At 38.2% G+C, this 24,617-nt stretch overlaps 3 protein-coding genes across 3 annotated transcripts; 2 read left to right on the plus strand and 1 right to left on the minus strand.

Annotated features, from left to right (window-relative positions):
• The first annotated feature begins 935 nt into the window (after window positions 1-935).
• On the plus strand, window positions 936-10,376 carry LOC143877197 (phragmoplastin DRP1E-like). Its single transcript, XM_077379101.1, has 15 exons — window positions 936-1,204; window positions 1,300-1,363; window positions 1,452-1,559; window positions 4,327-4,428; window positions 6,640-6,690; window positions 6,769-6,830; window positions 7,667-7,757; window positions 7,849-7,913; window positions 8,094-8,288; window positions 8,379-8,498; window positions 8,594-8,664; window positions 8,897-9,122; window positions 9,326-9,376; window positions 9,464-9,868; window positions 10,010-10,376. The coding sequence occupies exons 1-15, from the start codon at window positions 1,067-1,069 to the stop codon at window positions 10,136-10,138; spliced, it is 1,878 nt and encodes a 625-aa protein (XP_077235216.1). The 5' UTR covers window positions 936-1,066; the 3' UTR covers window positions 10,139-10,376.
• A 2,313-nt stretch (window positions 10,377-12,689) lies between these two features.
• Window positions 12,690-20,532, plus strand: LOC143877199 (agamous-like MADS-box protein AGL65). Its single transcript, XM_077379103.1, has 9 exons — window positions 12,690-12,889; window positions 18,064-18,123; window positions 18,222-18,240; window positions 18,354-18,418; window positions 18,501-18,513; window positions 18,590-18,651; window positions 19,087-19,183; window positions 19,666-19,790; window positions 20,045-20,532. Exons 1-9 carry the CDS (start codon window positions 12,705-12,707, stop codon window positions 20,283-20,285), a joined length of 867 nt encoding a protein of 288 aa, XP_077235218.1. The 5' UTR covers window positions 12,690-12,704; the 3' UTR covers window positions 20,286-20,532.
• A 92-nt stretch (window positions 20,533-20,624) lies between these two features.
• On the minus strand, window positions 20,625-24,073 carry LOC143877198 (haloacid dehalogenase-like hydrolase domain-containing protein Sgpp). The gene is made up of 5 exons (XM_077379102.1): window positions 23,829-24,073; window positions 21,915-22,026; window positions 21,645-21,799; window positions 21,240-21,501; window positions 20,625-21,144 (listed from the first exon to the last, which is right to left on the minus strand). Exons 1-5 carry the CDS (start codon window positions 23,984-23,986, stop codon window positions 20,953-20,955), a joined length of 879 nt encoding a protein of 292 aa, XP_077235217.1. The 5' UTR covers window positions 23,987-24,073; the 3' UTR covers window positions 20,625-20,952.
• Between the last annotated feature and the right edge of the window lie 544 nt (window positions 24,074-24,617).

The following is a 24,617-nucleotide window of genomic DNA, read 5'->3' on the forward strand; positions in this document are numbered from 1 at the left end:
AACGGACCCTAGTCGACGTTTGTGACTCACAGATCAGAGTCTCATTTTTCGAAACAGTATTATTGTCTAACAGTGGCGCGGTCTTGGCCACTATAAGACAATTTCTCGAGAAAGTATCAACTTACTACTCTTTGCATTTCTCGGCGGGGCTGTTGCATGAGAGAGCAGCCACATCAGATGAATAAAATGAATAAGACAAAATCTGAGGCTATGTGAGGGCTTTCTCATGCAAGAGCCGCTCCACAAAAAGTCTTCTGCGATGGTCCCTAGCAAATCCCTTATTGATTTTATGAGCATAAATTACAAGTGGGCCCTACTAGTTTGATGATTCAACCATTCATTGCAGAAGAAATCTCCATCAAACAATCTCAACCCTCCATTTTGTGCTCTTCAAATAAACGGTTAAAAACTAAGAAGATAAACTTTACAAGCCTCCAATAATCTAAAATAAATCGAAGGAGTTGGAAGCTTTCCTATTTTCGAGAAAAGGATAGGGCTATGATAAATTCGCACCCTCTCTAAGATAATTCGCGCCACTGTAAAGGAGCATACGTAGCAGACTTTAACGCCTTTGAACGCCAATTCACGCTACAGGGGTGCGAATTATCCTACATGGGGTGGGAATTTATCATTGCCCGGATAGGATAAGGTAATAAGAGAGCCACTTTTTGGGACGGGCCGCCAAGAACATTTTCAACTTTGAAATTCCGACTAGCGAGAGAATATCTAGAAGCGGTCGGAACAGTACGCACGAAATTGACAAAGCGTGTAATAATAAATTCGCACCTCCTTTAGGATAATTCGCGTCCCTTGTAACGTGAATTGACGTCAAAAAGCCTTAAAGCCTACGACATCAAGGGGTGCGAATAATCCAACAGGGGGTGCGAATTTATCATGGCCCTTAAAAAGTTAATTAGATAAAAAAGTCAAATAAAAGAAAATGAGAGAAGAACTTCCAACGGACAACAGCAAGCTTTTCTTCTTAACTCCGTCTTTCTTTTCTTATCGTTCTCTCTCATTTGAATTCTAGGGTTTCAGACCAGAGATTAGGGTTAGGGTTTCAAAGATGACGACCATGGAGAGCTTGATTGGGCTCGTGAACAGAATCCAGAGGGCCTGTACGGTCCTCGGCGACTTTGGAGGCGACAACGCTTTGCCTACACTTTGGGAAGCTCTTCCTTCTGTTGCCGTTGTTGGAGGACAGGTTGTTCTTTCTCAGATCTCTCAATCTCGATCTCGATCTCATCGTTCTCATCAGTTTCATTTTTCTCCATTTTCTTTGATTTGATTTGAGTGCAGAGTTCTGGAAAATCTTCAGTTTTAGAGAGCATCGTAGGGCGCGATTTTCTTCCTCGAGGATCAGGTTAGGGCTCCGAAATCTCGCTTATTTTGCTAGTTTTTTTTTCCGAGTTTTTTCTTTCTATTTTTTTACTTTTCATTTGTTTTTGCAGGGATCGTGACGAGGAGGCCACTGGTTTTACAGCTGCACAAGACGGACGATGGACAGACGGAGTTCGCCGAGTTTCTTCATTTGTCAAATAGGAAATTTACTGATTTTGGTATGTTTCTTGTTTTTCCCTGTGTTGAGGATGTTTCATTTGATCTCTGTTGTAATTGATTAAGCTATCATTTGTTTTTGTCTAAATCGTTATTCGAGAAGAACCTAACTAATTCCAGTCTGTTTTTCGTTGTAAATCTGTCATATGATATAGTATGTTATTGCGATTGATAAAACTAGGGCTTGCTAAAGTGTCTTGTTTTAAGGATTTGAGATATTATCTTCTTTGCGTATTTATTCTAGAGCTAGGAAATTGGATAAAATAAAATCTTAAGTTGAGTTGGAATTGGTGACGGCTATTCTTAAGGATTTTGGTTTTCAGTTGTGTACAATGTTAGACATTAGATGTCTAGCCATTAAACTCTCCATGTTATGCCTAGTATTTATGTTCTCCTCTGAAGGAAACTTAAGTATTATATACATATAAATTAACAGAGAACTGCAGGAAAACCTGATGTTTGTTGAAAACACGGAGATCCTCTTCACCTTGTAAAAAACGTTGTAAAAAATATCGGGATTTTAATTTTCTTTGAAATTTATTCACCACCAGATGGACAGATAGTCTTCTTTGGGTGTTTTAAACTTTTAATTGCATGCAAGTGACAAGACAACAATGGTACATGTGCCTTGTTATTCTTGTAGGCTTAGATTTGTACAATGTTTGATCTCATGATAAATTGAGGGTCTAGGCAGACCTACCTACCTGTTCTCGGTGGCAAGATCAGGGTCGTTCTTTATTTGGGCTGTGCAGTACACATGGTTTTAAATTTCGACCGAAATCCAAAATTTCAGGTTTCGGTCAAGACCGAACCGGAATCGGTAATACCCGGAATGGTAGTTTATTTCGGCCAAAATTTCGTCCGAAATTTAAGGGAATTCACCCAAAAATCTTGATTTGTTATAATTATTTAATATTATCCCAAAATTTCAGCCGAAATTCCCTACGAGATAAAATAGGTGTTAATTCGATTTCGTTGGATTTCATCCGAAATTTCAGTTTCGGTGTAGACTGAAACGCATTCCGAAACCGAAATTTGAAACCATGGCAGTACACTCCTCCATCATACATTTTTGCCTCCTGTATTTTCTTTCAGTTACCAATTATGTGTATATTGGTTGTCAAAGCATGTGCTAGTTTGTCTTTTTCTTAAAAATATTATTTATGCATATTTGGTGTTCTTTAAGTTCTTAATGATCTTGGTCATATTTATACAATTTAGTTTTTTTGGATATTCAATCTGTGGGAAAACTGATATGAAGAACCAACTAGATTAAATGCTAACAATGCACTAGGCAGGCTTCAAAGAGAAGCTACACCTCTCTTGTTCAAGAAGAAATCAAAGTAAGAAGCAAATATCAAGAACAAAAAAGACCGCAAAGCAAGGAGCGAGAAATTTTTTCTCTTGAATAATATTTCAAAGCCTTTACACAAATTACACATTCACGTTTTTGCACCTTCCCCCTTTTGTGACGAAATCAAGAAGACTCCATCTAGGATTCAAAGTCCACTTACCGCAAAACCACCTAAAAACCTACTCCAAAACAACCACAAAGAAACATACGATACTCCTCTTTTGGCTTTATTTAGGTAACATAAAATTAACTTTGACTAAATGTCAAATAAAATCCTAACTAAAACTCAACTCCTACTAAATCTCCACAGCCACATACAATTTTGCATATCCTAACTCCAACAAAAATTAGAGTTATTCTAAATCAAACAAGATCCTAACTACAAAATTAAAGTGGGACCCATTCACGTCGGCCCAGCCCCTCTGACGTTTTGCACGAGTTGGCAATGGCTCTCAAAACTCCCCCCCCCCCCCCCCCCCCCCCCCCTAGAGCCGTCTCTCTACTGGTCATGCCAAGCTCCTTTCCAAACTTTGCCAACTTCTTGTACCCCAACCCTTTTGGTAAATATGTCGGTAATGACTCTTAACATCTCTCTTTAAATTGTGGAAGGATAACTAGTTAGTGTGCCTTGCTCCCAACACTCCCTCAGGCTGGGCTCAATTGGACCAACACCTTTATCATTAAAAAATAGATTAAATGCTAACTTCAAATTTTAAAATAACTTGGAACTATGATAGAGGCATGTGTCGCTAGTGAGCAGGATAGTTATTCGATGGGAGACCACTAGGGGACTCAATGTATGTAAATACGCGTGTCACACACACCTCTCTTTATTTTACACTTTTCTTATTAGATGTTGAGGCTATTATAATTCTAAAAAAGGTATCAACAGCCAATCCAAATTGTGATTTTTTTTAAAGGAATCATAATAATGTCTTATAGAAGTGAGTGCCAATCATAATTGTGTTTTTTTAACCTTTCCTCGAAACAAAGTGAGTGCCATTATCAAAACAAAGGAGTGCAGAACATAGATCGTGACTGCAATATGAAGGCTTAGAAGCATTCAATGTTTAATCTTTTCTTGGAAACCTTAAGAAGACGCCTTCTTGATAACCCTTGATCGAGGTGTTGTTTTTATTCTTTAGCTATGATGTTCTTTATGGGCGTTGGTTTGCTTGCCTTATCATGCTTCTGTATGGTTTTTGTAGGTACTTGTTGGTGGCAGAGTTTAATTGCTCTATTGTGTTACTTATGAGAATGCTATAATGCTTTTTATTGTTTCATGTTATGTTTGGCACAATTTGTTTTCACAAATAAATGCATTTTTTGTGAATGTCTTCTCATTCTGCTTGTCATTTTGGATAGAATTATGGAAGTTGAATCGCATTGTTTGACCAACTCATACGATTTTACAGCCCTTGTGCGCAAAGAAATTCAAGATGAGACTGATAGAATGACTGGAAGGTCTAAACAAATATCTCCGATTCCTATTCATCTCAGCATATACTCTCCAAATGGTGTGTATATCTATGACTATCCCAGTTTTTTTTTCCAGTTTATGTTATATATTAATGATCAACTTAGCATATGTAAGTAATATGCTGCAATTGAAACACAGGTGACATTTTTTCCCTTCAAGTGGGTATTGTAGATATCACATTGTTTGGCGACCTCCTTTTATTTTCTTTTGTGTTTGTATTTATGTTATGGACTATTTATTATTAGTTTGGAACAAATGCACTAGCCTCAGATATTATTCAGCATTTTATTGATGTTTCTTCGATAGCATGTCTTCATAGGCTATTAAGAAAGGAAAAGGTCACAATTACAAACAAGAAGTGGCGAATAATAAAGCTTGTACTTTCAAATGCAAACTTTTAATGGTCAAACAACATGATTGTGTTAAGATATAGGGTTTACTGAATGATTTTATTTTTTTTTTCTTTTTGGGGTTTTTTTTTTTTTTTTTTTTCGGGGGGGGGGGGGGGGGGGGGATAACACAAATATTAGTTGAAGAAGAGATAAAAATGAAGTGTTAATAATAATATTAGACTTAATGATAAAAGATGAGGTAAACACATTATTCGATAATAAATAGTATTTCACTCGACACGGTACAATAACATCTTGATGTCCCAACATTATGTCTGGCAGTTCTGGTCGCACGTTTACATGTTTCGATAAGAGTGTCGATATTTGTCGACACGCGTGTCTGTGTCAACACCTATGTTTGCTGACAATCGAAGTGTCGGCTAAATCATAGGAGAAACCTTAAGGCCGCATTCGTTTAAGATTATGAAGACTAATTGTGAGCGCTAAACTGATTATTGGATTCAAATTTGAACGTAATTTTGAGTCCAACAATCGGTTTGGCACTCACAATCGGTTGTCATAATCTTAAATGAACAGGACCTAATCGTAGGTTGACCGACTTGGTTCCTCTACAATTCCCACATCACTTTCATATATTTATTGCAATGTTTCCAAATGAGGATGCGATGCAAAACCTAGCTAGGGCAAGTCCAAGTCGATTCGGCACGGCACGGTGCGGCTGAGTACTTGGTTGATTCAGTCATAACTCATGAGAGTCAATTGACTTGTTAGGGCAAAACATAGTCTTAAACAGGAACTTGGCCAAGGTAAAAGGAGTCGACTCAGGCGAGTCAAGCATTGACGTGGGGGAGTCTTTGAAACAGTGATTTAGTGTTTGTATATGCAATAGCAAATGACACAAATGATGGGGGTCAATTTTTGCGTAGTACTTGGCAAAAAATTTATTGTGTAAAAATGAAACGTGAGGTTTGTTTGTAGAACCTTTTTATCTCATGCAATAGTGGTGGTTTTCCTTTCACTTTCATTGGTATGGAAAAAGAGGAATGATGTAGGGCTTTTTTCTATTTATCATGTGAAGTTGGAGAACCACTCATTGGGTAATTCAGAGATCAATGTTCTCTGTTTCCTTCTCTTGGATTTATGGCTGAGTTGGAGAGCTTAGGAATGATAGATCCTTTTGCTTTGAGTTGACCTAGTTAGTCCTTAAATAAAACTGAAATAACCCACCAAAGAAATTAAGAAGAAGCAGCTGCTCTTTTGATAGACAAATAAAGGGACCCTAGAAATGTTTCCGGGGGGGGTGGGGGGGGGGGGGGGGGGAGGGGTGGTTCTTTTTCAGCATTATGATGGGAAATTGATATTGTGGATTCTTCTTTCAATGTTTATCAGTCCTCAGCGATTGAGATTAAGATTCTTTGGCATTCTTTCTTGGGAGAGTATTTGTTTCCACCACTTTATGGCTCATGACAAACACTATGAATGCCATTCAGTTGGTAGAGGACTACACCGGATGCTTCAAAGGGAAGTTATTAAGAATGGTGCTCCGCATTTCAAGACTTAGCCTTGGTTGGTCTGGTTGTAAACTCTTGGCTTTCTTTAGTCCATTGCAGAAACTGATGCTTTACACACTTGTTAGTGTTGTTATATACTTCAACATTTTTTTTGGCCATCTTATGTTCTATGATGTTATATTGCTTGCTGTTATTTCTTAAGCTGTTTTTAATGACACAATTATTTCTTATGCTGTTTCTGCTCTTGCTGTTAAATGGTTCTTGAATCCATCCCCCACCGATTCATAATTTTTCTTAGTATCTTCAATGTTCTGTTCATTCTGTTTGATCAATGTATTGTATATTCCACATATTTCTAATGAAATGCTTTACTTCATTTGTCAGTTGTCAACTTAACTTTGATAGATCTACCTGGTTTGACGAAGGTTGCTATAGGTGAGGTTTCTTTAAAACTGTAACCTTTTTTTTTATGTAAGTGTCTTCACTTAAGCTAAGCAAGGATATTTCATGTAGAGGGACAGCCTGAGAGTATTGTCGACGATATTGAGAACATGGTCCGCTCTTTTGTTGAAAAGGTAATGATAAAATATTTTAATACAGTGAGGTTTTCACTTATTAAATTGAAATTATTCGTGTGATCATTATAGAGCTCTATATTTTTTTTAAAAGAAACTGGTCACAAGTTTCTAGTATGTGTGGATGGAATCCTGGGTGCTGCTTACCTGTTTTTTTTATTGGTGAACCTTATCTTCTTAGGGTGCTTCATTTGAGGATGTGATTTTTCATTGGTTATCTTATTTCATTTTAATACTTCAGCATATTGCGAGCTATTATTTTCATTTTTTTGGTGTGCATATGATTCAAGTAATCTGAGTTCAACGTGTCAAGTTCAAGATAAAGAGGATTTTTTTATCTTAATTTTTTAGTTAAGATAGGTATAAGGAAACCATTGCTTCACTCACTCTTTTGGTTTGGAAGTTTCGACGCCAGCTACTTCTTTTGGGAGTCTATAAGATGCTCTCCACGTATCATGTACTGGTAATCTGAAAATCCAATGTGTACTGAATAGTATTAATATCAGTAACAATATGGGAGTCTATAAGATACTCTCCTCGTATCTTGTTCTGGTAATCTTAAAATCCAATGTGTACTGAATACTGATATGTATATGAGGTTGCCGCTGGGTATTAGTAAAGAGACTCGGTATGGTTGATGTAGACAATTAATTGTTGATCCTGTGTGGTGTTTTTGTTCTTTTATTGCTCTGTAAATAAGTTCTTGTCACAATATATAGTTTGTGGCTTTGATCTGCTCTCTATTTTTTGTTTTATATATATTTCTATTGTACTTCAGGTATACAGCTTTGCTTTCATATCATTACCAGTTAATTATTTTTTATTTTCTTCTGTAGCCTAACTCTATTATCCTAGCAATATCCCCAGCCAATCAAGATATTGCAACATCAGATGCTATCAAGCTTGCTAGGGAAGTTGATCCCATGGGTAATCTCTAGGCCAGGCTCATTTGTATTAGACTGATATCCCCACTCTGGTGTTTTTGTCTTATGTTTGAATTTATTTGAACTGTGCTTAGGTGAAAGGACATTTGGAGTCTTGACAAAACTAGATTTGATGGATAAGGGAACAAATGCACTGGAAGTAAGTTACCTTATGTATGATTTTAGCTATAGTGGGGGGTTTGGGGGGGGGGTGGGGGCGGGGAGGAAACATTTTTTATCTGACCTTTCATCCTTATCATTTATCTTTTAGTCTATTTAGATAATGGCATTCCTGTGTATATCTAAGAACCTTCCTGTTTTTTCCTGGCGTTTTTTTAAGGTTCTTGAAGGAAGATCTTATCGGTTGCAACAGCCTTGGGTTGGGGTAGTTAACCGTTCGCAAGCTGATATCAATAAGAATGTTGACATGATTGCTGCCAGGAGGAGGGAACGGGAATACTTTGCGTCGAGTCCTGACTATGGTCACTTGGCAAGTAAAATGGGTTCAGAATATCTTGCGAAACTTCTCTCCAAGGTAAACTCCAACTTATTCACTTGTGTGAATGTACTTGTTTACATGATTTTAAGAGTGCACTTTTGTTCTAATGGTTGATTATGAGTGCAGCACTTGGAGTCCGTGATTAGGGCACGCATACCAAGTATCACATCCTTGATAAACAAAACCATTGATGAGCTTGAATCTGAAATGGATCATCTTGGTAGGCCCATTGCTGTGGATGCAGGGGTAAGGTTCAGAAATCTCAATTCAATTATCCAGAAAATTAGAGCATATTTGGACTTGAATTTTATAACTAATTCTGCCTTTTTTGGTATCCTCAGGCTCAACTGTATACTATTTTAGAACTCTGTCGTGCATTTGACAAGATATTCAAAGAGCATCTTGATGGAGGGTAAATGCATCAATTTTGTTATTTATCTTCTTAGGCATCTAAAGCACTTTTATCCGTACAACGCAATACGCATAGTTGCTCTATTCAATAGATTTTATGAAAGTCCATGCAGATCTGAGGAATACATATTATGTTTTCAGGTTTTGATTTGAAGTGGTTCTATGGATTTTTTGCTGTTGCGATGTGCATACTCTGCTCTGATTTGTTTTGAAATTTGTCTTCCTGAGCACAGGCGACCTGGTGGTGATAGGATATATGGTGTTTTTGATAACCAGCTCCCTGCGGCTTTGAGGAAGCTTCCATTTGATCGTCATCTCTCTCTGCAGAATGTAAAGAAAGTAGTTTCCGAAGCAGATGGTTATCAGCCCCATCTCATTGCTCCTGAGCAAGGTTATCGTCGTCTCATTGAGAGTTCTCTCAATTATTTCAGAGGCCCGGCAGAAGCTTCAGTGGATGCTGTATGTAAAATCTCATTTCTTACTGATTTTAATTCCTCAGCTATCCTGATTGAATTTTTCTAGCATGTGGCATAAACTTTAACCTTGATAGGACAGTTCTAGGTCCAATCCCACCCAATCCCATTATAACTCCAAAAACAGTGATCTTTTAGAGTTGATCGAGTTGTTTAATTTGTATTCAAGATTTAGAAACTGTATTGCAGGTGCACTTTGTTTTGAAGGACCTTGTTCGTAAGTCGATAGGAGAAACTCAGGTAACAGATTCAGCCAAGCAATTGAGATCTCATGTTCTTTTTTCCTGCTAAATAAAAATTTGTTCTGATCTTTTGAATGGAGTGTAGGAATTGAGGCGCTTTCCTACACTACAAGCTGAATTAGCAGCCGCTACCGGTGAAGCTTTGGAAAGATTTCGTGAGGATAGTCGCAAGACATCACTGCGTTTGGTGGACATGGAAGCTTCATATCTAACTGTGGAATTCTTCCGGAAGCTTCCACAGGAAGTGGAGGCCAAAGGGGGAAACCCTGCTGCTGCCACCGCCGTTAGAGGGGGAAACCCTGCTGCCTCAACCGTTGATCGGTACTCAGAGGGTCACTTCAGGAGGATAGGGTCGAACGTGTCATCTTATGTGTCTATGGTGTCGGATACGCTCAAGAACACGATTCCAAAGGCAGTGGTTTATTGTCAAGTTCGTGAGGCCAAACTATCTTTACTGAATAACTTTTATACACAAGTGGGAAAAAGAGAGGTGTTTAATTCTTTCCCCTATGTTGGTTTTTTTTGTCTCTTCGTTTTGAAACTGATTCTAAGCAAGTGCTTGATTTTTGCCTAGAATTGGTTTATTTGTCTCTGTTCGGAAACTGATTCTATCTTTTTATCGTTGGTGCAGAGCAAGCAGCTTGCACAATTGTTGGACGAGGACCCGTCATTGATGGACCGCCGACTACAGTGTGCAAAGAGGCTTGAATTGTATAAGGCGGCAAGGGATGAAGTAGATTCAGTAGCCTGGGTCAGGTAAGAGCAAAGTGTATGTTTAGAAGCAACGTATGATAGAAACATGGATTGAGCTACAGAGGGTTCCGATTCAACGCTGCTACGAGGCTTCTTTTATATTTGTTATATTTGTTGTCAATTCATAGTTGATCTCTGTGCTGTATTTGCAATTCTTTCGTGCTTTTCAATATGGATATTTGTATATCACTCAGATTCACTGTAGAGTTCTATGTAGAAATCGTCTATTGGTTTTTATTCTTTTAGATTGTTCTTTGGTAACACATCAATAGATACCTGACTGTAGGGGGTGCCATCGGCTGGTTCCACCTAAAAGCCAATTACCTTCTGTTGACTAATGAATTTTATCAATCTTGATTACCCTAGTCTAAACATCGTTGCTTAATCATCTAAACATCGTTGATAATGATAACTATGGAAGGAGATTCTCATTTTTAAGTGAAAAAAGTGCCTAAATTTAGTTTTACGCCCATTTTATGCCAAAAGAAATGGACCCTTGGCCCGTTTGGATTCCTCTCATTTTGTATTTGGATTTGGAATTGAGTTTGGAATACAAAATGAATAGATCCGGCAGCTCATGTGGAGAGAGAGAGAGAGAGAGAGAGAGAGAGAAAGGGGGGTACTTCCTAGTGGAGGGGAGAGGTTGAGGAGCGAAGAGGGCGAAGGAAACTGCCATATCTGTGGATTTCCAAGTTCTTATTTCCACAGTAAATTTAGAAATCTGATTTTTCTCACTGTCAGCTGCTGAATTAGAAATCCAAGAATTTGATGCGATCCAAATTACAATGGAAAAAGGGCTACAAATGTGAGAAATCTAAATCAAAATCTTCTTGGCATCCAAACGGGTTAAAGAAAAAAGAAATATCTTTTTAACACCAACTTTGTTTTCGTGGCTGTTTCTTTTGACCTAAAGTCGGCATAAAACTTGTTTTACGCCTCTTTTACGTTGAGATTTGTTTTTACTATGCAACAAATTTACATCGAACTTTTATGCCTCTTTTTCGTTGAGATTTGTTTTACGATACAACCAATTTACATCAAAAGGAACAAGCCCAAGGAAAACAACCATGTATGGTTTGGATTTCTTACTTATTGAAAAGATGTACGACTATTGTCTCTATGAAAATTGTTTGCCTTCACTAGTAAGGCCCAATTGCCCTTTAACCCCGCCCTTATTGGATAATTCTATGCCTTTTATCGAGCATGGTGAAAATATGTCCTAAATATGACTTTAAATTGTTAATTCTAGCACACCTCAAATCTTGCAAATGAGACCTTTGTTTGGCATAAGAGTTGGACCCATTGGGCTTCTCTGTGATGGCAACATTGTCCAAATCAATTAAGGAGTCCTAACATGCTCATAGTCGGGTCCACATGATTCCATAAATTAAACCTTTCATTTGTTGGGCTCGACCTCGATAGGCCATGCCCTGAAAATCAACTCTATAAGATGATCCTAGCCCTCCGATCTTCCTATGGAGTTGATTTTCCTCGCTTTATCTATCGATGTACAAATGAATGGTTTGGATCATCGAACCATGTGGGCCCAGTTCATTTCTCAAAAATACTTGACTTCGAAACCAAAAGTCAAAACCAGGGCACTCAACTGCTGTTAGATATCAAAATGAAACTGGAAATCAAGGTTATTTTCCCTCTGTTTAATCCACGACCCATTTAAGTTCAATACTTCGGTAACAAGTAAGAAGTAAGAAACCACCTCTATGCTCTGCTTGGTTCCTGGTAGATGTTGGGAGGATTTGGAGATGAGGAAGTCAAAGGGAGATTAGAAGCAAATCAAAAGGAAATCAGCCAAAGGGGAGATTGAGAGCAAATCTAAAAGATGTTGTTTGGTTTGGCCAAGATTTGCCACTTCCTAATAAAACTCCAAATAATAGATTTGCCCGAGAATTTCTCCCATTTTTTCTTTGTTTTGGAGAAATTCATCAGGCGAAGCGAATTTTCAGGGTTCCACATCACCCGACAAGCGCCCAACATGCCCGGTGGTCAAACTCCCAATTTCGCTAAATTCGCTACCAAACACCCTTCAGCGAATCACTAGAATTAAATTCCCTGTTATTGTTCTCAAAATAAGGGAAACCAAACAGAGTAATGAATTCCTAAGAAAAACTTTTCTCTGTTCCTAAAAATTCGTCACTTCTAATGGTATCCAAAGAAGAAAAGATTCAAACTGTCATTACAGTCCAAAAAAAGAATCTACACGTATGAAGTCGCTCTCCCAATTCAATGCGAGTCTCCGAATTTTCTGAAATTTAGTCAGAAAAACTGCAGTGCTTATCCAAATAATCGAGTGCATTCTGCATGAGCGGAGAAATCCAGGCCTACGTTTTTCACGAATATTCCTCTTCTTCTACTACTTATATTCAACTCAAATCACAAACCCATTGTGCCAAGTTTTTAGTCGCCTTTGAAAGCTTCGTCTGTATCTGGGTTGGCTTTTTTCCTTTTTTCTTTTCTTTATCACTTGTTCTTCCTGTAGTTTTTACGTTCAATTGCAAGCATATTTTCATATATTTTCTGATCAATTTCTTTGCTCTAAAGAGTTATTTATCGAGATGGGAAAAGCTAAGATTAAGATGGAGAAGTTGGGGAGTGCGAGTGAGAGGCAGAATAGGTATGCAAAGCGTAAGGTTGGTATTACCAAGAAAGTGAAGGACATATCCATTCTCTGTGACATAGACATTGCTCTTGTAATGTTTTCTCCTGCTGGTAAACCCACCCTATGCCTTGGTGAACATAGGTAAATATTTTTTTATATATCCCTATTTCAGTTGCTTTTATTTTTATTTTTTCTTTCAAAAATGCTAAGATCTGTACTGTTTTCATCACATCTTGTAGAAACAAGAACAAAGGTGTGTCTATTACTTCAGGGGCCTAAGTTCGCCCCCTACAGATGATTCAAACCATCTATTTTATGGGCCTACATCTGGATGGATGCTGAGATGACCCTGGTGGAGAAAAAGTGCTACCTGTCCACACGAACAAACGGTTAGAATACCATCCAGAGTTTGTTCTCCGATAAGGCCCTCCGATGCTTAAGCCAGGCCAGCAACAGATACGTAAAGAACAAAAGTATTGGTTGCAGAACTCATACCATTGAGCCTTTGAATAGTTCGTACCATTGAGCCTTTGAATAGTTTGTATAGGGTGAAAGTCCTCGAATGGAATTGAAGGGAAAGTTGCTTCTTGAGAACTCTTTTCTGATTGGGTGAGAACCCTTCCTAGAATTGCAAGATTTCCCTCTTCGATTGAGTCAGTTTCCTTGAATTTCCTGGAATACAGGATTCCATAGATATCCTTCGTCGTTGCCTTTTTTGGAATAAGTGGTTTTCAAGATTGGTTACAGCTGGCATTGCAGCCGCTACATTCGTATCTAGGGTTTCTAGTGTTTCCACGTGAGTTCCTGAAATTATCCTAATACCCTTGGTGCGATTGGGTCCATGCATACCACGTTTTTGCCTTTTATTGCGTGTCAATTGTTACACAACTTGATAAGAGGACACTTTCATGATTGGTTGAGAACTCTTCGCAGAATTGTAGGATTTCCTCTTAGATTGAGTCAGTTTCCTGAAATAGAGGACTCCATAGATATCCTTTGTGGCTGACTTTATGGAATAGGTGCTTTCCAAGATTGACTGCAGCTAGCTTTGGAGCCCCTACTTTCGAATCTAGGGTTTCTAGTGTTTCCACGTGAGCTCATGAAATTACCCTAATTCCCTTGGTGCGATTGGGTCCATGCATGCCACGTTTTTGCCTTTTATTGCGTGTCAATTTTTACACAACTTGATAAGAGGACTCTTTCATGATTGGTTAAGAACTCTTCGCAGAATTGTAGGATTTCCTCTTAGATTGAGTCAGTTTCCTGGAATACAGGATTCCATAGATATCCTTTGTGGCTGACTTTCTTGGAATAGGTGCTTTCCAAGATTGACTGCAGCTAGCTTTGGAGCCCCTACTTTCGAATCTAGGGTTTCTAGTGTTTCCACGTGAGCTCATGAAATTACCCTAATACCCTTGGAGCGATTGGGTCCATGCACGCCCCGTTTTTCCTTTTATTGTGTGTCGATTTTACACGATTTGATAGGAGCACTCTTTCCTGATTGGTTGAGAACTCTTCCCAGAATTGTAGGATTTCCTCTTAGATTGAGTCTGTTTCCTAGAATACTGGATTCCATAGATATCCTTTGTGGCTGACTTTCTTGGAATAGGTGGTTTCAAAGATTGACTACAGTTGGCTTTGGAGCCGCTACTTTCGAATCTAGGGTTTCTAGTGTTTCCACGTGAGCTCATGAAATTACCCTAATACCCTTGGAGGGATTAGGTCCATGCACGCCACGTTTTTGCCTTTTATTGCGTGTCAATTTTTAAACAACTTGATAAGAGGACTCTTTCCTGATTGGTTGAGAACTCTTCCCAGAATTGCATAATTTTCTCTTAGATTGAGTCAGTTTTATGGAATACAGGATTCCATAGATATCCTTTGTGGCTGACTTTCTTGGAATAGGTGGTTTCCAAGATTGACTACAGCTAGCTTTGGAGCCCCTACTTTCGAATCTAGGGTTTCTAGTGTTTCCACGTGAGCTCATGAAATTACTCTAATATACCCTTGGAGCGATTGGGTCCATGCATGCCATGTTTTTGCCTTTTATTACGTGTTGATTTTTACACGACTTGATAAGAGCACTGTTTCCTAATTGGTTGAGAACTCTTCCCAGAATCGTAGGATTTCCTCTTAGATTGAGTCAGTTTCCTGGAATACTGGATTCCATAGATATCCTTTGTGGCTGACTTTCTTGGAATAGGTGGTTTCCAAGATTGACTATAGCTGGCTTTGGAGCCGCTACTTCTGAATCTAGGGTTTCTAGTGTTTCCACGTGTACCCTAATACCCTTGGAGTGATTGGGTCCATGCATGCCACGCTTTTGCCTTTTATTACGTGGCAATTTTTACTTGACTTGATAAGAGGATTCTTTCCTGATTGGTTGAGAACTCTTCCCAGAATTGCAGGATTTCCTCTTAGATTGAGTCAGTTTCCTGGAATACAGGATTCCATAGATATCATTTGTGGTTGACTTTCTTGGAATAGGTAGTTTCCAAGATTGACTACAGCTGGCTTTAGAGCCACTATTTTCGAATATAGGATTTCTAGTGTTTCCACGTGAGCTCATGAAATTACCCTAATACCCTTGGAGCGATTGTGTCCATGCACACAATGTTTTTCCTTTTATTGTGTGTCGATTTTACACGACTTGATAGGAGCACTCTTTCCTAATTGCTTGAGAACTCTTCCCAGAATTGTAGGATTTCCTCTTAGATTGAGTCAGTTTCCTAGAATACTGGATTCCATAGATATCCTTTGTGGCTGACTTTCTTGGAATAGGTGGTTTTCAAGATTGACTACAGCTGGCTATGGAGCCGTTACTTTCGAATCTAGGGTTTCTAGTGTTTCCATGTGTACCCTATTACCCTTGGAGCGATTGGGTCCATGCACGCCACGTTTTTGCCTTTTATTGCGTGTCAATTTTTACTTGACTTGATAGGAGGACTCTTTTCTGATTGGTTGAGAACTCTTCCCAGAATTGTAGGATTTCCTCTTAGATTGAGTCTGTTTCCTAGAATACTGGATTCCATAGATATCCTTTGTGGCTGACTTTCTTGGAATAGGTGGTTTCAAAGATTGACTACAGTTGGCTTTGGAGCCGCTACTTTCGAATCTAGGGTTTCTAGTGTTTCCACGTGAGCTCATGAAATTACCCTAATACCCTTGGAGGGATTGGGTCCATGCACGCCACGTTTTTGCCTTTTATTGCGTGTCAATTTTTAAACAACTTGATAAGAGGACTCTTTCCTGATTGGTTGAGAACTCTTCCCAGAATTGCATAATTTTCTCTTAGATTGAGTCAGTTTTATGGAATAAAGGATTCCATAGATATCCTTTGTGGTTGACTTTCTTGGAATAAGTGGTTTCCAAGATTGACTACAGCTGGCTTTGGAGCCACTACTTTCGAATCTAGGGTTTCTAGTGTTTCCACGTGAGCTCATGAAATTACCCTAATACCCTTGGAGCGATTGGGTCCATGCACACCATGTTTTTGCCTTTTATTACGTATCAATTTTTACATGACTTGGTAAGAGGACTCTTTCCTGATTGGTTGAGAACTCTTCCCATAATTGCAGGATTTTCCTCTTAGATTGGGTGAGTTTCATGGAATACAGGATTCCATTGATATCGTTTGTGGCTGACTTTCCTACAATATGTGGTTTTCAAGATTGACTACGGCTGGCTTTGGAGGCGCTACTTTTGAATCCATGGTTTCTAGGGCTTCCACATGAGCTCACGAAATTACCCTAATACCCTTGAAGCATTTTGGTCCATGCACGTCATATGTTTGCCTTTTATTAGGTGTCAATTTTTACAAACCTTGATAAGAGGACTCTTTCCTGATTGGGTGAGAACCCTTCCCAGAATTGCACGATTTCTCTCATAGATTTAGTCAATTTCCTAGAATATAGGATTCCATAGATATCCTTTATGGCTGACTTTCCTGGAATTATTAGGTGGTTTCCGAGATTGACTACGGCTAGCTTTGGAGCCACTATTTTCGAATCTAGAGTATTTTGGGCTTCCATGTGAGCTCACGAAATTACCCTAATACCCTTGGATCGTTTGGGTCCATGCACTCCACGTGTTTGCCTTTTATTAGGTGTCAATTTTTACACAACTTGATAAAAGGACTTTTTCCTGATTGGGTGAGAACCCTTGCCAGAATTGCAGAATTTTCCTCATAGATTTTATCAATTTCCTAGAATACATGATTCCATAGATACCCTTTGTGGCCTACTTTCCTGTAATAGGTGGTTTCTAAGATTGATGGCGGCTCGCTTTGCAGCCGCTACTTTCAAATCTAGGGTTTCTAAGGCTTCCACGTGAGCTTATGAAATTAACCTAATACCCTTGGAGCATTTGGGTCCATGCACGCCACGTGTTTGCCTTAAATCAGGTGTCAATTTTTACCCCCCATCAGATTGTGCCCCATAATTCATTTCCTTAGGATGATCTTAGCCCTCCGATTTATAGAGGAACTGCATATTATGGAAACCTCTATAGATCGGAAGGTTGGGATCATCCTATGGAAATGATTTTTGGAGAAACTTTATTTACGCTATGACCTATTAAATGAACGCTTTGGATCATCCTATGATGTGGGCCGTACTATACTTTTTGTAAAATACTGGACTATATAGGCTTGTACCATATAAAAACTTTGTATGTATAGAATAGATGGCCGTTGTCCCAAGTATAGGGGCGGGGGAGTGTTGAATATATCACTTCCCATCTAGACCCTGAGGCCTGAGGGAAGAGACTACTGATTGTGGGTTTCACAACAGGTAGAAGGGTGGCGAATGGGAACTTGTAGGGGCAAATTTTGTGCCCTTATCTGTAGTTTTAATCAAAGTCACAAATATTTGTCCAGGGAATTTCTCGGGATGTATATCGGGATACTTTAATTTTTTATTTTTTTTTGGGTTTATATAGCCAAAAACAAAAAATAAATATTTAATGTATATAAAATAAAAAACTCAAGAACAAAATTAGCATAACAAATAATATCATGAATTTATCCCGATATTTTAGTGATATTTTTCTGATAAAATATAAAATAAGAAAATATCTTGATGTTTTTTAAAATGTGACAATAGTTTCAAAAATATTAAAGATAAGCATATATGACTATGGTTTTAATTTTGTGTTCTACAATCTATTCCAGCTTAACCAGATTTTAGAAAATTTATCCATTTGAAAGATGTTGCAAGGTTGAAAGACAAGGTCTTGTAGATAGTTATTTGCATTTTTCTGACTTGATCAATTACCCTTTGAATGGAATACTTACTCTTAAAATTGCCATCTTTCAGCGACTTGGGCACAGTTCTGAAAAGGTTTTCAGAAATAGATCCTTTTGATAGAGCCAAGAGGTGGGGTCCTGATCTTACCTTCAATGAATAACAAAATGGTTAATTCTTAATTTCTCTGACTGGATAGATGGTGAAACTTTTTTCATTTCTTGAAACAGGAAGCGCGATAATGTGAAAGTAAGAACAGATTTGCAGTTTGTTGAGCAAATTACATGTGCAGTTGTGGTTCAAATTATATGTTGAGTAGTTATTTATGATTCCTGGATTGATTCTGTGCATCTGAATGGCAGATTCTAAAGGACATGTTAAAAAAGTTGGGTTATGAGATTGATCTAGGATCACTTTCAGATGGAAGGTAATTTACTTTAGATCATTTCATGAATGGCATACAAGTTTTTCTGATCCCTAATATATTTATGTTTTTGTGTCTACTGCAGCCAAATATTGGAGGTATGCACCATACAAAATTCACCTCTTTAGTAGCTCAATCAATACTTGTTAAATATTTTTGTGGATGCATGAACAGGATTTCAAAAATAAGTATGGTCAGATGGAAGCAAGGCTCAGTGATGCTCACGAGAGACTCAGGTGATTAAGATGTTATTTTATAAAAAAAACTTAGAAAAATATTTGTTTACCCAAGGTCTACAACAAAAATGATTTTTAGGGGCGGTAAGACCGCTGGTGAAAGTGCCAAAAACCGATATCTCTCTCACCCACGTCTGTGCCCCTCTCTTACATTAGGTAAACTAATATTACATGTTTTCATAGCTGCTAAATATGCCCAAAGAAAAAACAAATAATCACCTAAATAGGAAACAGTGCTCGAGAAGACGTGCGATGGAAGCGATAAGATTTTAGCTTCGGATAACTATAGTTTATACAATGCCTTTTAAGCTTTTTTACCATGTATTTTAGCTATCTATCTTTGTAAGCATGATATTGATTATGCTGTCAAATATTCTTAATATGCATGGAAATGAACTGGTGCCCTGATAGATAATTGATTGTGATTTTTTGTAGCTGTTGGGTTGCCCCGGAAAAACTTGTTAGCCCAATTCAGATCACCGATATGGAAGAATCTCTCCTTAAATCTCTTAATCATCTTCGGGCGAGTAAGGTGTGTACTTTTTATGAATCACTATGGACTTTCTTTCCTTGGGAATTTTTTTTCTTTCTATGATTTACAAGGAAATGACATGATTATGATTACTTTAGTGTGATACTATCATAAATTTGAAGGTCTCTCTAGATCAAACTTGAATAGGATTGCTTCTAGTTTTCTCTTTTCATATCACGTAAAAAAAAACGGTAGGAAATTTTAGAATTATTTTTCTTTCCAAACTTTTCCAAAAAATTCCTGCTATCCAAACAGGACCTATCTCAGAAAACTAAAGATAGCATCAAATGGTACGAGAAGTTACCACACGAGATCAGTATGTTGAAATGGATGAAAACAGAAGTCATAAATACATTAGACGGGGCTGGCCAGAGGAAGAAAAAAAGGGGGGGGGGGGGGGGGGGAGGATATATATCACTCCCCAAATTTTTATTAGGAAAAGAAGTGCCAAGCTTTGATTTGATCTCTAGAACTGTTTTCAGGTCCAACCCTTCTCTCAATTACCTGAAGGTGGCATTATAGGTGGGAACTTGAGTGCAGATCCCAACTTTGCAATGAACCAAGAGTACAACCCAAGTGCAGATTTCAACTTCTCAATGCCTCAAGGGTATATGCATTATGTCATTTCAATTTGGGAAAATGATATTTCCACCCCCAACTCAGCATTTCCAGCCCCTTTAACTGAAAATGTCTTATTTTCAGGAAAAGACAAACCAAAGGGGGTGGAAATTCTGAAAAAGGGACAGAAATGTCACTTTATTTCAATCTTTATTAACACAATTTGTTTCAATCTATATTAACATAATACTAATGCACGTTTCTGAACTTGAAATTTTACTAACAGTTTTGATTTTAATGCAGAGATGTCATGAGCTTTCTGAATCCTGACATACTAAATGAAGATTCTGGATTGGAAATGCCATTTCCCTCCCTATATCCATCAAATCAGCATCTGGACCATAATTCCATGGGTTTCAACAGTTCCATGATGGTAACAGGTAGTAACCCAATCGGCTCAAACTTTGTTTCCGCACAAAATGAATTAGTTGGGAAGAGCGGAGCTGAGATTCTCTACCCTTATCTGCCTGGGAATTACTTCTAATTCTACAAATTTTCAGTAGGCAAATATTTTGAACAGCAGTTTGAAGTTCTCTATTAACTGTGCCATCTTTAATCGGCTTATATTCTATCTAGAAACCTATGTTTAACGAATCAAAAAGACCACCTAACCAAGGTGGGTAGGGGTGTTTTGAGCCTGCATAAACATGTACCTGCATCTGTGTGAAGTCATTCTTCATTTTATCTCATATTGAATGACATTGTTTGTTTATGTGATCAAATGGGTTCTGAGTGGTATGTTTGAATGTGGCTTTTTTAATATTTGTTTGAATTTTGATTTCACAATGACATCGATTTAATTCTTCAAATTTCTACATCATGATGGTAAAAACACCATTGTGGATTCTTTACTCATTAATAAACTGGGAAAGGTCCCTCCAAACCCAGCTTGACCTTACAAAAGGAAAAAATACATATGATATGAATTTACTACTACCAGTGTTATTGCCCTGCATGAGTATGGTATCCCCACACCATATGGCAAAGAATTGGAAATTACTAAGAATTCCATGGCATAAAGATTTAAGGTGCTTTGAACTGCTACCAAATTTTCTATCAGTTTTACTGTGCGAACATCTAACCCTCCCCAGACCCCGCAATGGCGCGAGCCTCGTGCACTGGGCCGCCCTCTGTACGGTGCGAATACCATCTCAAGCAGAAACTTTTGTTTGTGCTGCCAATCGATCTAGCTCTTCCAATGCCGCCCACAATTTTGGATCATCGAAATCCTTAATAAGTAGAGTGCCTCCCGCTTCCATCAGCAACTGCTCAGGGTTTCTGACCGTAAGACCAACAACTGGCATTCCAGCGGCCACTCCAGCTTTTATACCAGATGCAGAATCCTAACCAAACAAAACAGTAAACCATCAAAGAATGAGTATGAGAATATTTGAAACCTACACCTCTTTAATTACATTATTATTGAAGGAAGGCTAACCTCAAACACAAATGTGTGGTCGGGAGATGCCCCGAGTGCTTGGAGAGCCTTTAAGTAAGGATCAGGAAATGGTTTTGCCTGTTCACATTCTCCGCCGATTACAAGAAGCTCGAAAAAATTGGTCAGGCCCATAATAGAGATCATCAGCTCAGCATTTTTTCTTGGAGCATTAGTCACTGCAGCTCGCTTCAAACCACGATCCTCAATCCATTTGCATAACTTGTGTAGACCATTTATGGGTTTTAATTGTTCTGATGCCAACCTGTACATCAGACATCATAATTCTCATCTTGAAATAATATCTACCATGTACTATACACAGTGGAACACATAAACGACCTGTAAGAGGAAAGAACGAAGCAAAAAAGAAATGATTGTAATACCATGTGAGCATATGTAGATTACCTCCGGAACATAGCTTCCTTGTCATCCATGAATTTAAGGCTCCTTTGGAGATCCCAGCCAGGACAGAGGGTTTCACAGATATACTCATTGTGCTTGCCACTGATATTCTCAACAAAGAACTCCTCTGTGATGGGAATGCCTCCATTGAAACCAACCTACAAAACATGCCCTTATACTGAGTTGTCATTCATATTCAATTATAGGAAAAATGGACTCGGCAATTGAAATATTCATGAATTGTGGTCAAAACCAGCATTAAAGAGCCATTACCTCTTGAAGCATTTCACGGAATGCAAAGTAATGAAGAGGGTCTGAATCACATATTGTTCCATCAATATCAAATAGAACTGTTTCAAGAGGAGAGATTCGAGATAAAGAACACCTGCTATTTGAGCAAGATTAAGCCAAGCATCAGGAGGGTTGTCCAAAAGGACGCCAAAACGTGTTGGAAGAGATTGAGCTAGAATCTTAGAAATTGCTGGAAAGCTGCAAATCCATCACATGTTTTCAGAATGGAGCGTGAAGCAGTTATATGATTAACCTCTGTACCAGTGGCGGAGCCAGGATTTATGCATAAGGGGGGCAAGCTTATACAAGCTTATACATAAAGGGGCCAGGCCTTCAAATTTTAAAGGAGGCTGGGCCCAATTGAGTTGGGCCTAGTAAGGATTTGGCCTAACTCAACAGTATGCTACATGTAGCTCCACCCCTGCTCTGTACAACGCAATACAAATTTAAGCAAAACCACGAGAACACGAATTAATTTGTTCAATAATAAGCGCAACTTCCCTCTCATATGGAAGATTTTATTTCATTGTTTTAGCCAAAATAGCTTATGGAAATTCATGGGTCTTCCAAAGATATAGATTTTTAGTATTTACTAGACAATGGAAATGTCTGGAATTTTGCAGCTAATCCAAAGAGAAAGGGAACGCAAGTCCCAGTTTCAAGCATTAATAGTGTGTTGGATGTATGAGGGAAGTTAGTTTCAATATACTGAAATGGGTAGGTGTATAAAGACAAAAAATTTACATATAGAATTTCCATAATTCTGATTCAAGTCTATGGAGTCTACTTTCAAATTGCTTGTAGTGAACCAGAAAAGTGAAATAATATAGACAACAATCTAAATAGCATAAAGTACTCAAGGAACAATTCTGCATTATAATCCATTAACAGATGAACTCTTTCTTCTTATTCCTCTCTTGGAGTGCATGGATGCGTATGAACAAGATAAGAACAGTTTTCCCAGCTAAGTCCCAGATTTTGATTCTTTAACAATGAAAATGCCTTAGGCCCTGTTTGTTTGAGATTATGACAACCGATTGTGAGCCCCAAACCTATTATTGGGCTCAAAATTACATTTAAATTTGAGTCCAATAATAGGTTCAGGGCTGTCAATCGGTCGTCATAATCTGAAACAAACAAGGCCTTAGTCATGCTGGTAACCAAACTTTTCTTACCAAGGCCCTGTTCCTTTAAGATTATGACAACCGATTTTGCGCCCAAAACCTATTATTGGCCTCAAATTCAAACGTAATTTTGAGTCTACTAATAGGTTTAGGACTGACGATCTGTTGTCATAATCTAAAACGAACAAGGCCTAAGCTTCACATGCCATATTAGTAATCAATTATCATTTCCTCGAGCCAGAATTTTTTATGAGATGAACAGAAAAGAAAAAAAGGAAAATAATAACTGGGTCACAAATAGAATTATGAAAGCAATTCAAATCGAACAGAAAAAGATTCTAATTGTAAGTCTTCTGTTGCACAATGACTATTCAATTCAGGGATGATCTTGGGATTGTACTCTATTTATTATACACACTTGTTTGAATTTTGTAATGCCCATTATATAATTTTTAAGACATGTCCACTCTTAACCCTAATGATGAAAATTATACCTACTATTAAGAGCATCATTATAAATTCTGCCTGTAACTCTTATTTCAAATACAAGCTTGAGCATTGAATGGGAGCCCTGATATTGTTGAGAAATTTTCCATTATATGCAAAGAAAAAGGGAAAAAAAACATATAGCATAGAAGTATAGCGAAAAAACATTGAATTTCACCAGATTTTCTATTCTGGAGTATAAACACAAGCACCCACAGAAAAAAAAGAAGGAAAAAAGCAACAATAAAAAACAGAGAGAGAAATAAAAGGGTTTTGAGAAAATTACCTTCCGGGTTCATGGGAACTTGAAGAAATGGACATGTTGGGAAGAGCGGTAACAATCCTACCATGATTTCTTCTGCAAAATTTTCTTCTTTGGGGATTGGTTTTCTGGAAAAGATTGGGCGAGACACTGTGGTGGGAAAGGGAGACGAGACATGGCATGGTTACAATGAATTTTACCGGGCAAAAAAAAACACAAATGAAGAAAATAAAACTGCATCTACCGACTCTTCTTGTAAATGGTGGGGTTTCTTGCTTTTGTGTTTTTGTCTTGTCAACAAGCCATGTGAGTGATGCTCCCAAAATTATTGTACTACTTTGTGGGCCATTGATCTGATGATCCTAAGCGTTGATCCATCTTAGGGCCACACCATATTTTTTTTAAAATGATCAGATGATCCTAGGTAGGGGTGCAAATTTGGCCCTGTCAGCCCTGACCCGCCCTGAGCCCGAACAGGGTCAGGGCTGGACTTTCCAACCCTGAGGGTAGGTCAGGGTTCATTTTTTAGGCCCTGACTCAGGGTTGGGTCGGGTTCAGGGTTTATACCTCGGGTCAGCCCGACCGGGCCCGACCCTAAATTTTCTATTATAGAATTGAACCATCTGTGCATGTTTCTTTTGCTAATGTTTTCTATTATTTTGGGTTGATGTTTCTTTACATTATTATTATTAATTTTCTCTGCTGCCCGTCATGTTGTTGAATTCATATTGTCTTATTTTGTTCCCTTTCTCTGTTTATTGATCATTTTGTTCTATATGATATGTGGTTGCTTTATTTTTGGCACTCTTAACA

The sequence above is a fragment of the Tasmannia lanceolata genome, unplaced genomic scaffold (assembly GCF_043159265.1).
Source record: "Tasmannia lanceolata isolate RefF3 unplaced genomic scaffold, GAP_Taslan_0.1 ptg000005l, whole genome shotgun sequence".
Lineage (NCBI taxonomy): Eukaryota > Viridiplantae > Streptophyta > Magnoliopsida > Canellales > Winteraceae > Tasmannia > Tasmannia lanceolata.